The 16,809-nt window shown below is 35.7% G+C and overlaps 1 protein-coding gene across 1 annotated transcript; it reads left to right on the top strand.

Moving 5' to 3' along the window:
- The first annotated feature begins 1,262 nt into the window (after nucleotides 1-1,262).
- Nucleotides 1,263-15,206, top strand: LOC116297843 (rhophilin-2-B). The gene is made up of 19 exons (XM_031706150.2): nucleotides 1,263-1,482; nucleotides 1,860-1,990; nucleotides 4,972-5,100; nucleotides 5,956-6,034; nucleotides 6,462-6,539; nucleotides 7,047-7,171; nucleotides 7,704-7,758; nucleotides 8,179-8,232; nucleotides 8,356-8,413; nucleotides 8,715-8,806; nucleotides 9,556-9,645; nucleotides 10,371-10,460; nucleotides 10,920-10,986; nucleotides 11,354-11,443; nucleotides 11,897-11,994; nucleotides 12,078-12,174; nucleotides 13,258-13,334; nucleotides 13,732-13,878; nucleotides 13,994-15,206. Exons 1-19 carry the CDS (start codon nucleotides 1,372-1,374, stop codon nucleotides 14,345-14,347), a joined length of 2,022 nt encoding a protein of 673 aa, XP_031562010.2. The 5' UTR covers nucleotides 1,263-1,371; the 3' UTR covers nucleotides 14,348-15,206.
- The last annotated feature ends 1,603 nt before the right edge of the window (nucleotides 15,207-16,809 follow it).

Here is a 16,809-nt window from a genome sequence, read left to right as displayed (position 1 = left end):
TTGTATTTTAGTGCCTATGGATTCCAAGAGACTGGATTTCTAGTGAATGACAGTACTACTCTTCCAAGTAGACCAAGGCAGTCATAAAATCACGACTGCCTCAGATTACTGGGAAGAGTAGTAACATGTCTTGGTTGGGAGACATATGCATATCTCAGTTTCGCATGATAGTTATGTTGTTTTCTGCTATGGTTGGTCATTATTTTGTTCCAACCCTTAGGGCTTTTTGCAGACCACTTAAAACAAATTCTGTAGAAATTGGAAAGAACTTTCACTTAGCACTCTAACTTTTACTAAAATTACCAGCCATTTTCAAAATCATATAACCTTGTGATAATTGTTCTCTTTTAAGTCGTTTCAGGAAAATTAATATGATATCCCTTTTTCCCAAGAAAATTGGTCATTTTCAATACATGCCTGGTCTTATGTAACTTTCTTTAGTCTAATTGAAAAAAAAAAAAGATGGATTTATCTTGTTTTTAATGTGGAAACATAAGGGATCCACACCTATCATTCATAGTCTACAAAATTAATTATATTTTATCTACATGATCACAATTGAGGGCAGTTTCCTCTTGTTTTTTTCCAATATTCTTTCTTTTGAATGACAACTACTTATATAGACTCGGAGCAGGTGATCTGGAAAATTTTAATTTCTTTTAAAGGAAGAAGAGGAATGGCCGCCCACACAAAAGTTTCCTAATATATTGAATAGAATTTAACATTAACGGCAAAGCATTGACAATAACAACGAAAATGCAATGTTATTTCTAAAAAACTTATAATTGTTCCTTGATATAATGTATTTTTCTTAAAACTTCAGGCTTCATATTTCTGGGATTTGACCGATGAAGTGATATATGCTCGATCTCTAAGATGACCGTTCATGAAGGCTTTTTATTTATCATCTGTCCATGCAATCATTGTTTTTTTCCCTCTATACAAGGATCCCAAACAGGTAGATTTTTTCTGAGATAGTGACAGCTGTTAGCCTTGAGGCCGCAAAAAAAGCATACTGAATAGAATGAAAATCAAATTCAAAATTGTATTTCCTCTAAGACAATCAAGCAAAAGAGAATGAATGGGGCTTCTTTTCGGTTGTAAATGATACAAAAGGTTTCAATAAAATTTTCCAGTAAGATTAATCTATTGAAGACTTCCGATAGCGCGATTGACCCCTAGAGACATGTCACGCGGGTCGCGTGCTCGCCCGCGGGATTTCTGTTTGCCAATCACGTGTCAAGTGATTGTTGTGTGTGTGTTTGAAAAGTCATCTTCGAAAAACTTGAAAATGAAAGGTTAAAGAGTCCGCTACTGGAATGAGCTGATTTAAGTCTTCAACTTCAAAGCAATCTTTACCAAATTCTATCAATGAGTCATGAATGTGAAGATCCACAAATGGAAGGGACGGAAAATACTGAGATGGAAAATTTGGCGCAAAAATCCTCAAATGACGACGTCAAAGAACTAACACGCGCTTTGGTAAGCAAGTCGGGTCACGGGCTTAAATTTGGCAGGCTATTCGTGGTTAAAAACAGCTTTAAAACCTTTTAAAATGACACTTACTAATTTTGGAGTAACCAAACACTCGATATTCCACGTATTTTTTAGTTGGAAATGCTTCCACGCCGGTCAAATGTTTATTCTTGACGGGACTTCGCAAAACAGTAAAGTAACTAAACCCACGTCAAATTGTTGTATTGCCCAAAAATAATTCCCAAAATAGTTTATTGACAAGGATGTGTTTAAGTTAATATTGAGCTGTAAATAGGAAACTTCACAAGGCTGATAAACTCATTAGTAAGTTTTTCTGTGACTTCAAGTAATCTTTCATAACCGGCTTCTTTCTTAACGCTCAGGACGACGCAGAATTTGCGTTCAGAAAGTCAGCTCGCTGGCGACTGCAACACAAGAGACAAGACTTGAACCAAAAAATATATAAACAAATGAAGTTAAGAGATGGCGCTGAAAACTTATTGAAAGCTCTCAGGTAAGTAAGAATGAATGTTTATAGTTAAGTTGGTAGAGATACCGTAAAGCACACGATTCCGTGAATACTAGCAACTTTATCATGATTTGTTGTTTCACCTTCTCATATGAATGACTACTGTCTACAGACTGCTTACCAAATATTTGATCTAAATCTAAAAATAAGACAAAATAACCCTCTTCAGAATAAACTTGCGGCAATTTTGAAAAGCTACCTAGTTTAGTTCCAAAGTATTTTCCTAATTGATTTTTACTGCATTTATTATTTCGAACTTTATAGCGTATTATATGTGATAATTCGATTTAACACGTTCAATCAAAATTGTCCAGAAACAAATTCGTTGTCAAAAAAAAAACAAGATTTCGAAAACTTTGTTTTGACTAAGAAGTTCACGATTCATTAGTTCCGTCAATCATATCTTCCATAACTTTTTTTAATAAATTCTTTCTCATACCCTGTTTAATAATAATTTTCGTACCTTAACTCTTTGTTTGCCCTGTGTTTATCGATAAGCTTATCTATTGTTGTGGAGAGATAAGATTGTGATATTATGTTATGCTTTTGTTATGAGAGAGCGTACCATTTCATCTTGAAAAGTAAAAGCTTGGCTCTAGAGATGAATATTAAACTGTAGATTTATTCACAATAATATTGGACCCATTCTTTTTCTAAAAAGAATGTTGAAAAAGAATATGCTGTAGAAAGGTATGGATTTTAAATATCTCTAACTGTGCAGTGAAAATTATAGAACAGTGTATCAAAATCCTATTAAATACGAAATAATGGCAGTAGGTAGTCCAGGAGAAAGAAAATAAATCTAAGATTTATAGATGTTAAGATTTTTCTTGTCCAACTCGTTAGGTACGATATTAGCATTTAAACTACGAGATAAATTAATTTTAAAGGACAGTGTTCTTGATCTGAGCAGTTCCAATATCTGTTGGCTAATAGGAAGATGGAATCCCACCTGTACTGTGCACATTAATTTGTTGTTTTAATAACCTAAAAGTTCATTAATCCTGCATTTTCACTATCAATGCTTTTCTTCAAATTTAAGGAACTCTTTATCTTCTCTGAAGTAAATGTTTTGTTCAATATTTTTAGTAGTAAGGTAAAAATAAATGCTTTGTATTACATTGGTAGTTTCATCACCTAGCAGCTGGTGCACCCCCTCTCCATCAGTGCTCTGTTGTAAGGTATTTATAGCTTTAGCCATGCTTTATCTATAGCCATGCTGCTCAAGACCAATGCGTAGGTCATGATCGGTCATGATCAATACCCTGCTGATATTAATCATCCGTCATCAACTTCAGCAAGATAGTCTTGATAGGATAGAACATTGTGATGAACTTTGATATCCAAAATACTTATTTTCTTAAACTTTCTAGACTCCCACTACCAGGAATCTCACGAAGAGAATACATGTACTATATATTTTGAGCATAATTTTTGAAGATTATTCATAATATTGTGGCTACTAACTTGATTTATATCATTGAGGTACTTCAGAGTGCTCCAGATCATGAATATATTTATGATATATAGTTCAAGAAAAGATCCATACCTCACCATGGAGTAATTTGGAAATTCTAGAGGGGAAGGGGTCAGGGACAGAACAAAATTACAAAGTTTGTTTGGAAGAAAATTGGAAGTTCCTGATGGTAGGGGGGTCCTTTTACAAATTCCCTACATGGTGGGGTTACTATGTATATTTTCTGGAACTACACAATATCACTTTTAAGTATATTGGTTTTCATACCATGGACAGAGCTGTCATGTAGGAAGAATTTGATAAAAGGCTAATTCTCATTGTATTTAGTCGTATCTTTGAGCATGGCTACCACATCTTTTGTTAGTTCATTTTCTTTTGGATGACTGTAAACTCTCACTTTACTTATTCAAGGTGATCAGGGGTGGATCAAGGTATTTGTTTGGAGGGGGGGGGGGGGGGGGTGTCCCAAATGAAGAAATGTAAATAGAGATATTGTGTAGTTCCAGAAATCATCCATCCTCCTCTCCATAAGAGAGATTGAATTTCTGTGGGGTGGGGGGTAGAGAAAGAACAATAATATTAATTAAAGAGTTTGTAAGGAACAAAAATTGGAATTTCATGGGTTAGGTTTTTTTAAAAGAAATCTTATGTGTGGGTATGAGTGAAAACTGTTGTTAATAACCTAAAAACTTTATTTAGAAAACATTGTAAGGTTATCACTTGATCACTATTGGCATGACAAATTCCATAGCCTTCATTTTTTTAAAGGGAGGATGGTAGGAATCTATCTTGCTTTTTAGACCTTACAGTAATAAATCTACTAGGTGAATCTGTTCTTGTCCGCAACACACTAGCACCACTTTTGCATAATCAAGGAAGATAATGTTGTCCAGTGTTGAACTTCATTTTCATGATAACACGAAAGGTTTCAGAAATTTTGAGAGAAAATGCATTGTCTAGATGTTGCCAGTATCTTAGCATTTTAGTATACTTTAGATTGTATTATTATTCAAAAGCTTGTAAATGTCATTAAACCAGGTATACTATATTGTTAGGTCTTTAGCTTGACAGTAATTTGCTAGTCAAAGGTGAATTTTGTTTTGGCTGGCGAAATTCACTAATGTCATAACTTTACTATGTACCATTATTAAGATTTTTTGTGCTAATCTGTTTTGTCCAAATATATTTTCCTTTTCTGTAAAACCATTTAGCCATATGTCTATAGAGGAAAAAAGTTAAATTCAAGCCCTGATTATGTCTAGCCAATTGAAATGCTCTATGATGTAAAATAGGCTTGATTCATTTTGCTCTCATATTTTAATCCCTATAAAGTTTTTGTTGTAAAAATGATGACTAGCTGTAGCTGCGCAGGGTCACTTTCCCCATCCCTAGCCTCCTCTAGGTTTCTTAAGTTCCTTATCTTTTTTTAAAACAATTATGAAAGTTGCTATTTATGTTATCATTGAGGTTATTTGCTCACCTCTTGCAGGGCAACCAATGACCGCAGGCTTAAAAAAGCTGCAAAGATGGAACTCAACTTTGCCAGTACACAACTTAATCAGCTAAGAGAGGAGCTTGAGGGGATCAACTCTGCCTTTGATGTTTACCAGTTTGATGAGTGAGTCTCGATTAAAACTAAGACCTTCCTACATTTTTAGAAAATTTATTATGATTCAACATCTTAGTCCTAAATATATATAATAATTAGAAAAACCAAACCATAGATATTAGTAAATGAAGTTTTTATGTCAACATGACATCATTTTCAAGTTCGACTCTTTCTTATTAAGTGGTTCATTATGATTGGAATGTAACGCATCGCGGAAACCATGAGGATGAAACAGGAAAAAAAAACCAGTAGACAAGGCTTTGTGATCCTAATTACTAGACATGACGCATAATATTGCTCTAAAGTTAAGTGCATCCATGTCTCTTATTACGTATGTCACAGACAGCGGTTTTCAAATGATTGTGGAATACACAATATCAACTAACGGCCCATGCATGGTAATACAGGCTATGACACTGCAAAGCATTCCCAATTTGTTTGTGTAAATCATCCTTTTACGAGGAATAGTCGTACTGTATAGGCTGTAAAATACTGCAGTCCAGTACAAATAATAGTCCACTATAAATTTCCCACTAATAATATTCATACAGTCAATATTGTTTTCAAGTGTTATTCAAAGACACTTGAATCTCTGCCACTTCAATATTAGTGTAGCATATCCAAAGTTGAATGAAAGTATTTCTTCATTTTCTCATACCTTTCTGCCCAAACTTGCAATATTCCATCAAAGTACCGGTACCGGGGTTATATCTTTTTGTACCTGTCTACTTGATCTCTTACAAGTTCGCTTAAGAGATAGAAACCAGACAGAATTATTTGCACACACTCACGTACATTATGTAGCACTGCCTTGCAATAATCAAAGAGGTACCAGGGTTATAATATTTGTACTTATCTCTTTAGGAGCATGGAAAAACAAATACCAATGATCTCTCTTGGCTTAAGAGAAACAACAGAATTAAATTTTAAGGTTCCATTCATGGTAGGTATAATTGAAATTCAACTTCAAGTTTTAGTTGAAATTTTTCTTAAAAATTTAGCACATTAAATTATTACATAAATATTATTTATTACACTAATTTACAGGCTTGTAAGGTTTACAATCATGAATTAATTGATTCCTACATTCTATGTGCTGTTGGACTGAGATTTACAAAAAATCTGAGACCATTGATTCTTTAAACACATCGAAATTTTTGTGATTGATGATTATAGTCAACCTTGTGTTTTGCATATTATATCATTTGCAAATCTAAATGCACCTCGTGTTTAAGAACTTCTTGGTACAGATAACTCCACACCAATTCTATCCCCCCTATTGGATATTTTCTGAAACTAAATAAAACAATATGATACAATTATTCTAGCCAAATGTTCATTTTAACATTCCTATATTCTTTTTATTTTAGGATTTCATTGCAGAGCATTATTCTGAGGACCCAGAACAATATGAAATGGAGCTTCAAAAATTCAGTGACATGAGAAAGGTAAAAGTTGTTTTATTTAAAAGAAAGAAAACAGCTTTTTTTCATGCTTCATTTCGTAATACAGGATGAAAGGAAGTGACAGAAGCAAAGAAAAAATTCTGAAAGTAGCACAAGTACTGCAATCCTGAACAAATCACTTTTGAACGAAGCATTCTTTCTGAGCACACTTCATTCTTTTCGCTCCCACTTCCCTCAAAATCAATGTTGTTCCAAACAGGATGGATCCAACTGGAAATAAAAGCTAGAAAAATCAACATTGAACATTGGGGGACAGGGGAGGAAAAGGAGAAAAAAAAAGGAAGAGAAAAACTGTCATTCTTAATTTTAGTTGTAAAATGAAACCAAATTATTATTTGTCTCATGAAATATGCCCAAGATTGAAGGCAAGGATGACCTATTATGAGGAGGCTAAGGGATGATACCAGACACTGTCTTCTAAACTAAACTCTGGCTTATCAAACGTTTTGCTAAAATGATAATAATAATTTATTATGCTATTTCTTGAAGGGTATATGCAACCCCAACCGAGATGAAAAAGGCATCCAAAAGCTCTATCAATATTTCAATCAGTTACACTTTATAGAGAAGAAGTTCTTTTCCAAGAAAACTACCATGCCCGTCTACTTTCACTGGTAGGTTTCAAATGATAGTATTTCGTAAGAAATACATAAGAAATAAATAAATAAGGTATTAACCAACCTAAAGCCGGTCCAGATAGGGGAAAACAGATATGAAATAAAAAATTATTATAAGTAATATATACAGTATAAGTGGCCGTGTTGTATCAGATATTCAACCATGAGGCGTAGCCAAGTGATTGTATATCTGATACAACATGGACATGAATACTGTATATGACTTATCAAACGTCTAGGTTAGTTTCTTTGTGTTTCACTAAAATTTTCAAAATTAAAGTGAATTTGGCCAAGAAAATCCAACTTAAAGTTTATGCAAATGAACACGATTCTGTATCAGATTTACAACACTCTTCACGGTCGTGATTTCTGTTGTGTTTTCCTCCTGAATTATTCATGACTTTGATAATAATATATATATATTGCATATTGAAAGGATATATTGTATCCTTGTCTCAAGGAAGGTCACTTTTATTTAAAGAATCTCAAAGCAAAATATTGAATACCTTTTTGTTTATTTTCTTGGCAGGTATGATGCTTTGTCAGGACTTCCAAAAATACAAAGATCTGTTGCTTTTGAGAAGGTAAAACACTCACTCACCACACCACACCACATCCACCAATCCATCCATCCATCCATCCATCCATCCATCCATCCATCCATCCATCCATCCATCCATCCATCCACCCACCCACCCACCCATCCATCCATCCATCCATCCACCCACCCATCCATCCACCCATCCATCCATCCACCCACCCATCCATCCATCCATCCATTCATCCGTCCGTCCGTCCACCCATCCACCCATCCATCCGTCCATCCATCCATCCATCCATCCACCCACCCACCCATCCATCCATCCATCCATTCATCCGTCCGTCCACCCATCCATCCATCCGTCCACCCATCCACCCATCCATCCATCCATCCACCCACCCACCCATCCACCCATCCATTTTTTGTATACCTCCAGTTACTTTAGTGGTGTTTTGTTTCACAGGCCAGTGTTCTTTTCAATATTGGAGCCCTATTATCTCAAATAGGGACAAAACAGGTAAAATACCTAGATAATAGTATGGACTTGGTGGTGTAAAGATAACATACAAAAAATGACAGCTGAATGTTGCCGACTACAAAACCATTCTTTAAAATCAATGCAAATTTTTGGTGTTATTAGGATAGAAACACAGAAGAAGGAGTAAGGGTGGCATTCTCTTGTTTTCAAAAAGCAGCAGGTATATTGCAAAGTGATAATATCTTTATATTAAGACTTTATTGTCCCTTTGCCATAATAATGGTTTCAGCAATGCCCTAGGTTTGTGTATAGATTACAAAAAGTATAACATAGCCAAAACGTCATATTTTTAAAAAATCTGTGTGTTTTATCTGTAATCTTACATTTAATATTGTGTTTAACATTTAGAAAGTCATAGAAAACTGTTAAAAATCATAAACATTACTCCTGAATACAATTTAATAAGATAATCATGAAACTATCCTGGAATAATCAGATTACTAATGAATTATCTATCATAGGTGTGTTCAGCTATACCAGAGATAACTTCATCAACTCTCCCAGTGTAGACATGACACAGGATACATTAGAGGCTCTTATGTCATTGATGCTGGTAGGTACAGAATACAATAAAAATACAGAAGATCTGAAGAAACTGATTTATTTGTAAGGACATTAAAAGGATGGGTTGGCTATCGTCAGGAGTTGCTAGTGTGAATATATGACAATTGATTAGTATATCTGTTCACTTTACTTCTAACTTGCAAAGGCTGAATGGTATGCTGTGCACTTCAATTATTTAGTGGTCTCTCTGTACTTCCCCCAACCTGCAGTTGCTTTCCTTGTTCTCTTATTTTCCCACCCTACCTCCCTTTTGATGCTGTAGTTCTTTAGATAGCTCCGCCAGGTTGCCCCGATATTTCATGTATAAGTACAGTAAGATCAATGAGACTAGAATACTTTCTAATGTAATCCCATTACAAAATATGTCATCTCTTGAAAATAAGATTTTGATAATCAAAAACGACATAGTAAAGTTTTAACCGTACTGATTTATTTCCACCAGACATGTTTTGGCGTCCTTACGCCAACATCAGTGTGACAATATAGTCCTTACAAATGCTTAAATACAGTGAATAGCACATGTATATGCTTAGAGTAATAAATAGTCAATCTAATTACAAAGATAAAGAAAGCTTAGCATGTGTTACTTGCTGATTCAAAATAGGATTTGTGGTTGTGTAAATTTTGCAATGAGTTACATCCATATCAGACAGCTGAGCGACAAAGCATGATCCAACAAAATGACCGGCCCTAGCCTTCATCATTACTTTATTCCAAATGTTTTGTTTTGTTTTTCAGGCGCAGGCACAGGCTTGCCTATGGGAAAAGAGAATGCAAATCCAAGATGGCTTTCAAGATAACATACAAGCAGGTCAAGAGTGTGCAGAGGTAAGAAAGGTGATAACTATACCTTTAGCTATTCTTGGATGATGCTAGTTGTGTGCAAACATGTTGTACACCACAACTAAAGATTTGGGTACACTGTGCACTTTGAATGCAGGTTATGTCATTGCGGCCTCTAGGTAAAGTGTTGGTGCCATTTAACAAAAAAGTTTTCTCATTAGCATCCATTGTTAAGTTATTGTCTTTTGACTCTCATGGGAATGCTTGCAACCCATCGATAGACCTTTTTGACTTGTGCACAATGTTTTTCCATTTCAGACCACATGTCATTCCCTAGGGTATCTTTTTTTTAATGGTTGTGCATTAAAAGACACATGAATATGGATACAACTTAAAGAAAGAATCTTATTCTCAAGGGAACAACACGTAGCCTGAAATGGGAAAACATTCCACCCAAGCCAAAATGGTCTATCGGGGTTGATGTGATTATTGTGATTATGATGCCAGAGTTCTTTCGTAAGTTAACAAAACCACTCAGAAGTAGCATAGTTTTGTAATTACCTGAAAAGTACAGGGTCTGCCTGGGTGCTTTTTATAAGGTGTCTTCCTTTTTCTTCCTTGCTTCAAGGGGTTTACTGTTATGTAATTTCCCTCAACACATGAGATGAGTCTGTGTTCAAGTGTGTTCAGAATAGTATTCAAGAATATAGTGTGTATGCAGATTAAATAAGTTGTATTGCTGCATGTTTTTGTTACCCTTGTCAATACAGATCAGTCAAGAGTATAATAGAACATTCTTATTGATGAATATGGGTATCTGTATGGATGCAATCCCTTCAGCTTGGAGAAATATGGTCAAAGTGAGTGAAAATCTATAGATTTTATTTGCAAATGCATTTATTTTAATGATTTTTTCACAGCAGTGAAAACGACATTAAACTCTGGATTGATTTTGATTGTTTCTGCATCCATCCATCTTATCCCATTCTACCGTCCATCCAATCTGTCCTTCCCATACATCCTTCCAATCCATCAATCCAATCCATCCAATCCAATCCCATCCCATCCATCCATCCATTCCATATTTCGATTGATCAATCAAGCTTCTCATTCCATTCATCAAATCCCACTGTTCTATTCCATTTCTTTATTCATCTATTTGTTTCTTTTTATTCGCTCAATACATTCAATATGATTTTGGTCCTCTAGTTGCCTCTTCACCTCAGTTACTGTAACTTCCTTTTCTAGGTAGCTTTTTATTAGTTATTGGGGTATGATGATGGTTATCATTCAGCTGTATCTTATGTCACCTGTTTCAGATTATGAGCCTTTATTATAAAGCACTTTCACATTACTACACAGCTGTAGGGCTGCTCAAGTGTCCAAGTAAGTCCAGACATCTTTCACATGTTCAAGTTATAGCCTGCTGTTGTTATTAAATGAGATAGAGATTTTTAGTTCTTGTTCAATAAGGGCATGTGTACTGCCTGCCTGCCTGCCTGCCTGCCTGCCTGCCTGCCTGCCTGCCTGCCTGCCTGCCTGCCTGCCTGCCTGCCTGCCTGCCTTTCTGTCCATTTATCTTCCTGTCTACAAATTGACATATTATGATAACATTGGGTTCCATTGACAATGGCCTTATGCATCTCCTGGTGTGAGGAGAGATAATGATGATGATGATGATATTACATTCACAGGTCAGATTAATCATCTACTACCTGATTTCCTAATACATTTTGTTTTACTATTAATCTAGCCCCAGAGATGGATGTCACCAGTTTACATGAAATAATACCATCACTATACATTCCCCAGTCCAATAGTGGAAATATAAAAAATAAGCAAGGTAAATCATTGCCTTGATTGGTAGAGTTAATTGGGAGGGGAAAGGAAGAGTGGTAGCAGTGGTGAAGGTAAAAGTCTATGTACAGTCAACACTCATCGCAGCAGACACCCTCAGGACCATCACTTGATGTCTGTAATAGGGAGCATCTGCAATAGCGGAAGTTATTAAAATTATGGTTATTTCTTTGTCAGTATTTATCTTTGGGCTTTTATCTAACTTGGAACTTAGTGTTCCATTTGTGATTATGCGACGCTGTCATATAACAGCCTAGAATGGTAGATTTTTACATTATACTGAGGGAAGTTTTTTGGTTCCTCAGGGTTTTACAGGATTCTCCTGTTTTTCTCCCCCTAAACTGTGGAGCTTCAAATTGTTCTAAGCTTCAATCACCCAAGAGCTAACCTCCACAATAATAGTTGCTGAACTAAAAAATCATCTCATTTGTGTTTACAGCCAAGGCACATTTACACACAGCACTTCGCAATCACGAAGAAGCTATCCGAGCCAAACAATTGTGTAGATTCTGCAGGAAAATGGTCTCTCTACAGAAGGTAAGGCTCAAACTGTTATCAGTTTTAGAGTATACTTTTCCAATATTTCATTTGATATATAGAATAATTGATTTCAATTTCAGGTTCTTTCAGAGTCTAGAAATCGGTCAATGAGTAAGTTAATATCGATGGAAGAGGAGGATGATTTTGATGACCCAATGTCACCTACTCCTGTCAAAGGTAAGCAGGGCTCTTATGGGATTCCTGTGGTATAAGTTGGAGGTACCCTGTAACAGTCACTCCCTGTTTAATATCATGGAGCTCCTCACCCCCTCTTAGGTAAGAATCAGTTCTGTCTTACAAAGTCAGGACTTAAAATAATGGCCTGACATCAGACAATGTCAAATCTTTGTCTTGTGGGTCATTTTGACCAGAACGTTAAGCCAGAAATGAGGCATGACTAAGCTAAAAGTAATTTGTATAGGAAATCGCACGATCTCGAGTACAATTTGGAAATTAATAGACACGAGTAATGTTTTGAAAGTTCTTGTAATTACACGAGCCTTTAGGCGAGTGCAATTAAAGAACTTTCAAAACATTACGAGTGTCTATTAATTCCAAATTGTACGAGAAGATCGTGTGATTTTTTGTTTATAGTTCACTCAACAAAATTTTCGACGCCGTTCATCTTTGTCTATTTGGCGGCCGATTTTCAGTCCATTGCGCAACTAAAATGCATAAAAAAGATTAGTTCTTACAGCTTTAAAATTTTATTTATATGTTTTTTAAGTACAAAATGATAGAAAATAATTGTTTTGATATTGTTTTGGCCGTGTTGCCATAGCGACTTAATTCAGTACTCCTACGGAGTACAATTAACGCTATAATTGTACTCCTCTCGACCAATCAGAGTCGAGTAATTTTGTTGAGTGTACTATAAGGCCTCTTATCATGAACAGGGACTTGCTGACTGTGATTTTAAGCCTTGAAAATAATAATGTGGAGGTAATGAACCTCCGAAAAAAATGAATGGATGAATAAATGAATAAATGATTTGAATAGATTGGATAATACACATGAAAAAATGAATAGATGAAAACATAGAAGAATGAATTGAATGGATGAAAGGATGGGTGGATGACTGACTGAAAAATAAATGAAGAGAAAAATGAAAGTAAGAAAGAAATTGTTATTAAGATTGGCCTTCATTTGGTATTGACCACTTACTTCATGACAAAAGCAAGAATTTTTCTCATGAAATTGTTTTTGACAAATAATACATTGCTCACTTGCTAATAGCTTCATTCTTTAATTTCCTTTCAGCACATGTCGAACAAAAGGCTCATCTTCATGCTCCTGAGTTCAGCTGTGCACCTGTAGAAGACTTGTTCCATAAGCTGGTAAGTCTAACTAAAGTCTAACAGTGGAGTGCAGTGCAGGCTTTATTGATGACGGTGACACTTAACAGTACAAATCAGTACACTTAACAGTGCTACTCCTTCAACTCTTTAAAAACTCCTTAAATTTTATAAATCAAATTTCCAAGTGAAAAATTTAAATTTAAACTTAAAAAATAAAAAAATAAAAATTTATTTAAAATTTAAGATTTTAGCAAAACTCCTTGAATTTTTGCATTGGTTGTTGCCTGCATGGTTCTGAGCATATGCATGTGACTGTTGGTTACAAATGACCTATTTTATAATTATATATATCTTAATGGTACAATAAACTGTCAGCAAGCTTGCCATCAAGGGGATTTCACAGTAAATCACCAAAAGTACTATGTTTATATTCTAGGGTCCAGTACATATCTTTAATGCTGACAGTACATTGAGTACGCCAAGATCTATCACCATAGCCAGAAGAGGTGGTAGTTTTGGATTCAGTGTGATTGGTTCTGCTCCTGTTATTGTACAGAGTGCCGAGGAGCATGGTGCTGCATGGGTAGGTTTTTGCACTATTCATTGAAATAATTAATAATTAAAGGTATGTTTACAGACATATTTACTCATCACAATCCAAAAGTTGTTATTAAGATCTATTTTTTGTAACATTACAGGATGCTGGCTTACAAGTTGGTGACATTGTTATTGGTGTGAATGGCACTGACGTTAAATGGAGTGAACATATTGATGTTGTCACCACAATAAGAAAATTAACAGATAACGTAACTCTACAAATTCGAACCCCTCAATCCCTAAGAGAGATAGCAGCTCACTGCAACCTGAGAGTAATCAAGAGTGACAGCTCAGTCTCCACCAATGATAAGGTGTCGGTCAGCAGTGAGGGGTCATCAACATCATCTCTCCATCCTAGTAGTAGTGACGCTGGATCGAATGATTCTGAGGGGAGTAATCCCATTAAGAGAAGAAAACCTATATTCCGACACAGTAGTGATCCCTTTGGAAGGTGACAGATTTTAAATAGAAATGTGTTGAACAACTTTTATTACTATTAATAATATTATTAGAGACATCCTTTACCCTGGGTGCCAGTGGTTCTTATTGGTTGTTTTTCAATATGAAAAACCAGAGAAAAAAAAAAAAAAAATAGTCACTGGAACCCAGGTTAGACATTTTTATCCCAGGAGCTTTATAAATCATTTTTGTCTTTACAATGCAATAGATATAGAGTTAGCAAATCTATAGGAAATTGTTTTGGATAGAGCATGTTTAGTATAACCTTGTTATGTATGCATCTTGCATTGTGCTCTAGCTTGGGTGTTCAAACATCTTTCATTCATCATGCCTTTCATTTTGTTTGTACCCAAGCTAGACCACAATGCACCATGTCTTTAGAATTCTTTTTTTTTTTCTTTTGGCAGAACCAAAAATATATATTCAAAGCTCTGGGAAAGAAATCCCAAATAAGATTACCATTATTTATTTAATTGTACATAGAAAACCAAAGTTGCACATGCAACTCAAAAAAACTAACTATATTAGTTTTCTAGTAAATACTATTTTTATTCTACTAAAAAAATGTAATTAAATTTTCACTGTATACTTATTCCAAAGAGAAGACAAGCATATCAATTATTAAATATAAATATTATTTCAAAAAAATTTTTATATTATTTTGATAAGTAAAGATTTCAAAGTAGAAACGTTAATAAAAATAAGACAAAGCAGTGCGATGTATCAATGGTGCTGTATCAACATTGAAATGTTACAGTACTTCCTCTTGTTTTTATACGGGTTTGAGCTTTTGTTGGTTATAAATTATACATAATTTTATATTTTTAGTAAATAAATATCTGATGATCAAAAATATCTCTGCAACACATCTTGAAGGGATGGCATTGAGATCTATCAGTGAGAGTGCAAACAATAACCCCATTATACATCTATTTCAATAAACGTTGTCGGTCAGATATCTGAAATCTGAGACTTCACAGCTAAACAACATAGTTCCCTTTTAGATTGGAATATGAAGAAGGAATTTGAGTTAGAAATGTAGTAGTATAGGGAATGGGGGTTCCAGCGCAATCTCGACACGGGCAAGACCCGTGTCAAAAATCCACCTACGGACAATCCCCACTCCAAGTGTGGTTGGGGGCAACAGCGCAAATATGTTAGTCTATATATGGAGTGTGAAGAATGTAAGAGAACTTTTAAGAAAGAAGCGGATTTGAAAAAGCATTTGAAAATGAAGACGAAGTGTATGAGCAGTTATGATTGTGGATGTGGTAAGAAGTTTGAGACTAAGGTTAAATTGTTTTGGCATTGTCAGGACTGTGAGTACGACTACGACGACCTAAAAAGTGCTTGGTATTAGGTATAAAATATTTCCTATTATATAGATGGAATCCCAAAGCAACTTCAGCACGGTGCCAATACCCGGTAACGGTGAGATTGACGTTAGACAGTTTTGGCGTCAGTCAGAAAGGAAGGTTAAAAGGACTCTCCGAAAAGGTATAGAAGAATTAGGAGCCCTGAAAGCGAGCATAATGGTAGAAGTAAGTTTATCAAAAGACGAGGTAATGACGACAGCAATGTTGCGATCAAAGTCGTTAGTGATATTAGAATCCACGAATCTGGATAGGTCACTCAGTGAAGCCTTAGAAGCAATAATGGAGTCGCTGTCTAACTACACGAAAGAAGGATCGGGTTGGACAGTAGAGGAGGTTGAAGGAATAGAGATAAGTATAGCCAGGTACGTACCCATACGAGGGGGGAGTTACGTACCGCTACCAACGTGGGTAGAAAGGAAGAAGGCTATTGTAAACGTGAAGAATGAAGACAATCGATGCTTTATGTGGGCAATCAGGTCTGCACTGTATCCAGCAGAGAAGGATCCCTGTAGGACAAGTAAGTATCCCACAGATGATTTAGAGTGGGATGGTGTGGAATTTCCCATGCAGTTGATAGACATCCCCATATTTGAGGAAATAAACGATCTAGCAATTAACGTTTACGGAGTCAGAGAGCAGACGATAGTACCGTTAGTTCTGTCAAAAAGTAAAGGAGAGCGCGTACATTTATTCTACCACGGTGGACACTACTCATGGGTTAAACACATTAGCAGACTATTCTACAGACATACTAAGCACAAAGGCAAAAAGTACTTCTGTGACTGCTGCTTGCTGTCATTTACATCCTTAAATACCCTAAAGAAACACGATGAGATCTGCCGCGGAGTCGAAGAAGTGGCGCAACGGATCCAGATGCCCACCAACAAAGAGCTTTCATACGCAGACCATCAAAAGCAGATGCAAGTGCCTTACGTGATATATGCAGACTTCGAAGCGTTGATAACTAAGGAAGAGCAGAAACGTGGCGCCACGAATAAGGTAGGATTACACGAGATCTGCTCCTTTGGTTACATAGTAGTCAGATCAGACGGCAAAGCAAACCCTCCTGTGATTTACCGAGG

This window comes from Actinia tenebrosa, unplaced genomic scaffold (genome assembly GCF_029948245.1).
Source record: "Actinia tenebrosa isolate PJP-AT-01 unplaced genomic scaffold, QUT_ActTen_1.0 PGA_scaffold2__45_contigs__length_23673736, whole genome shotgun sequence".
NCBI lineage: Eukaryota > Metazoa > Cnidaria > Anthozoa > Actiniaria > Actiniidae > Actinia > Actinia tenebrosa.
The sequence above is the reverse complement of the archived record's forward strand: the minus strand, read 5'-3'. Positions and strand labels throughout refer to the sequence as shown.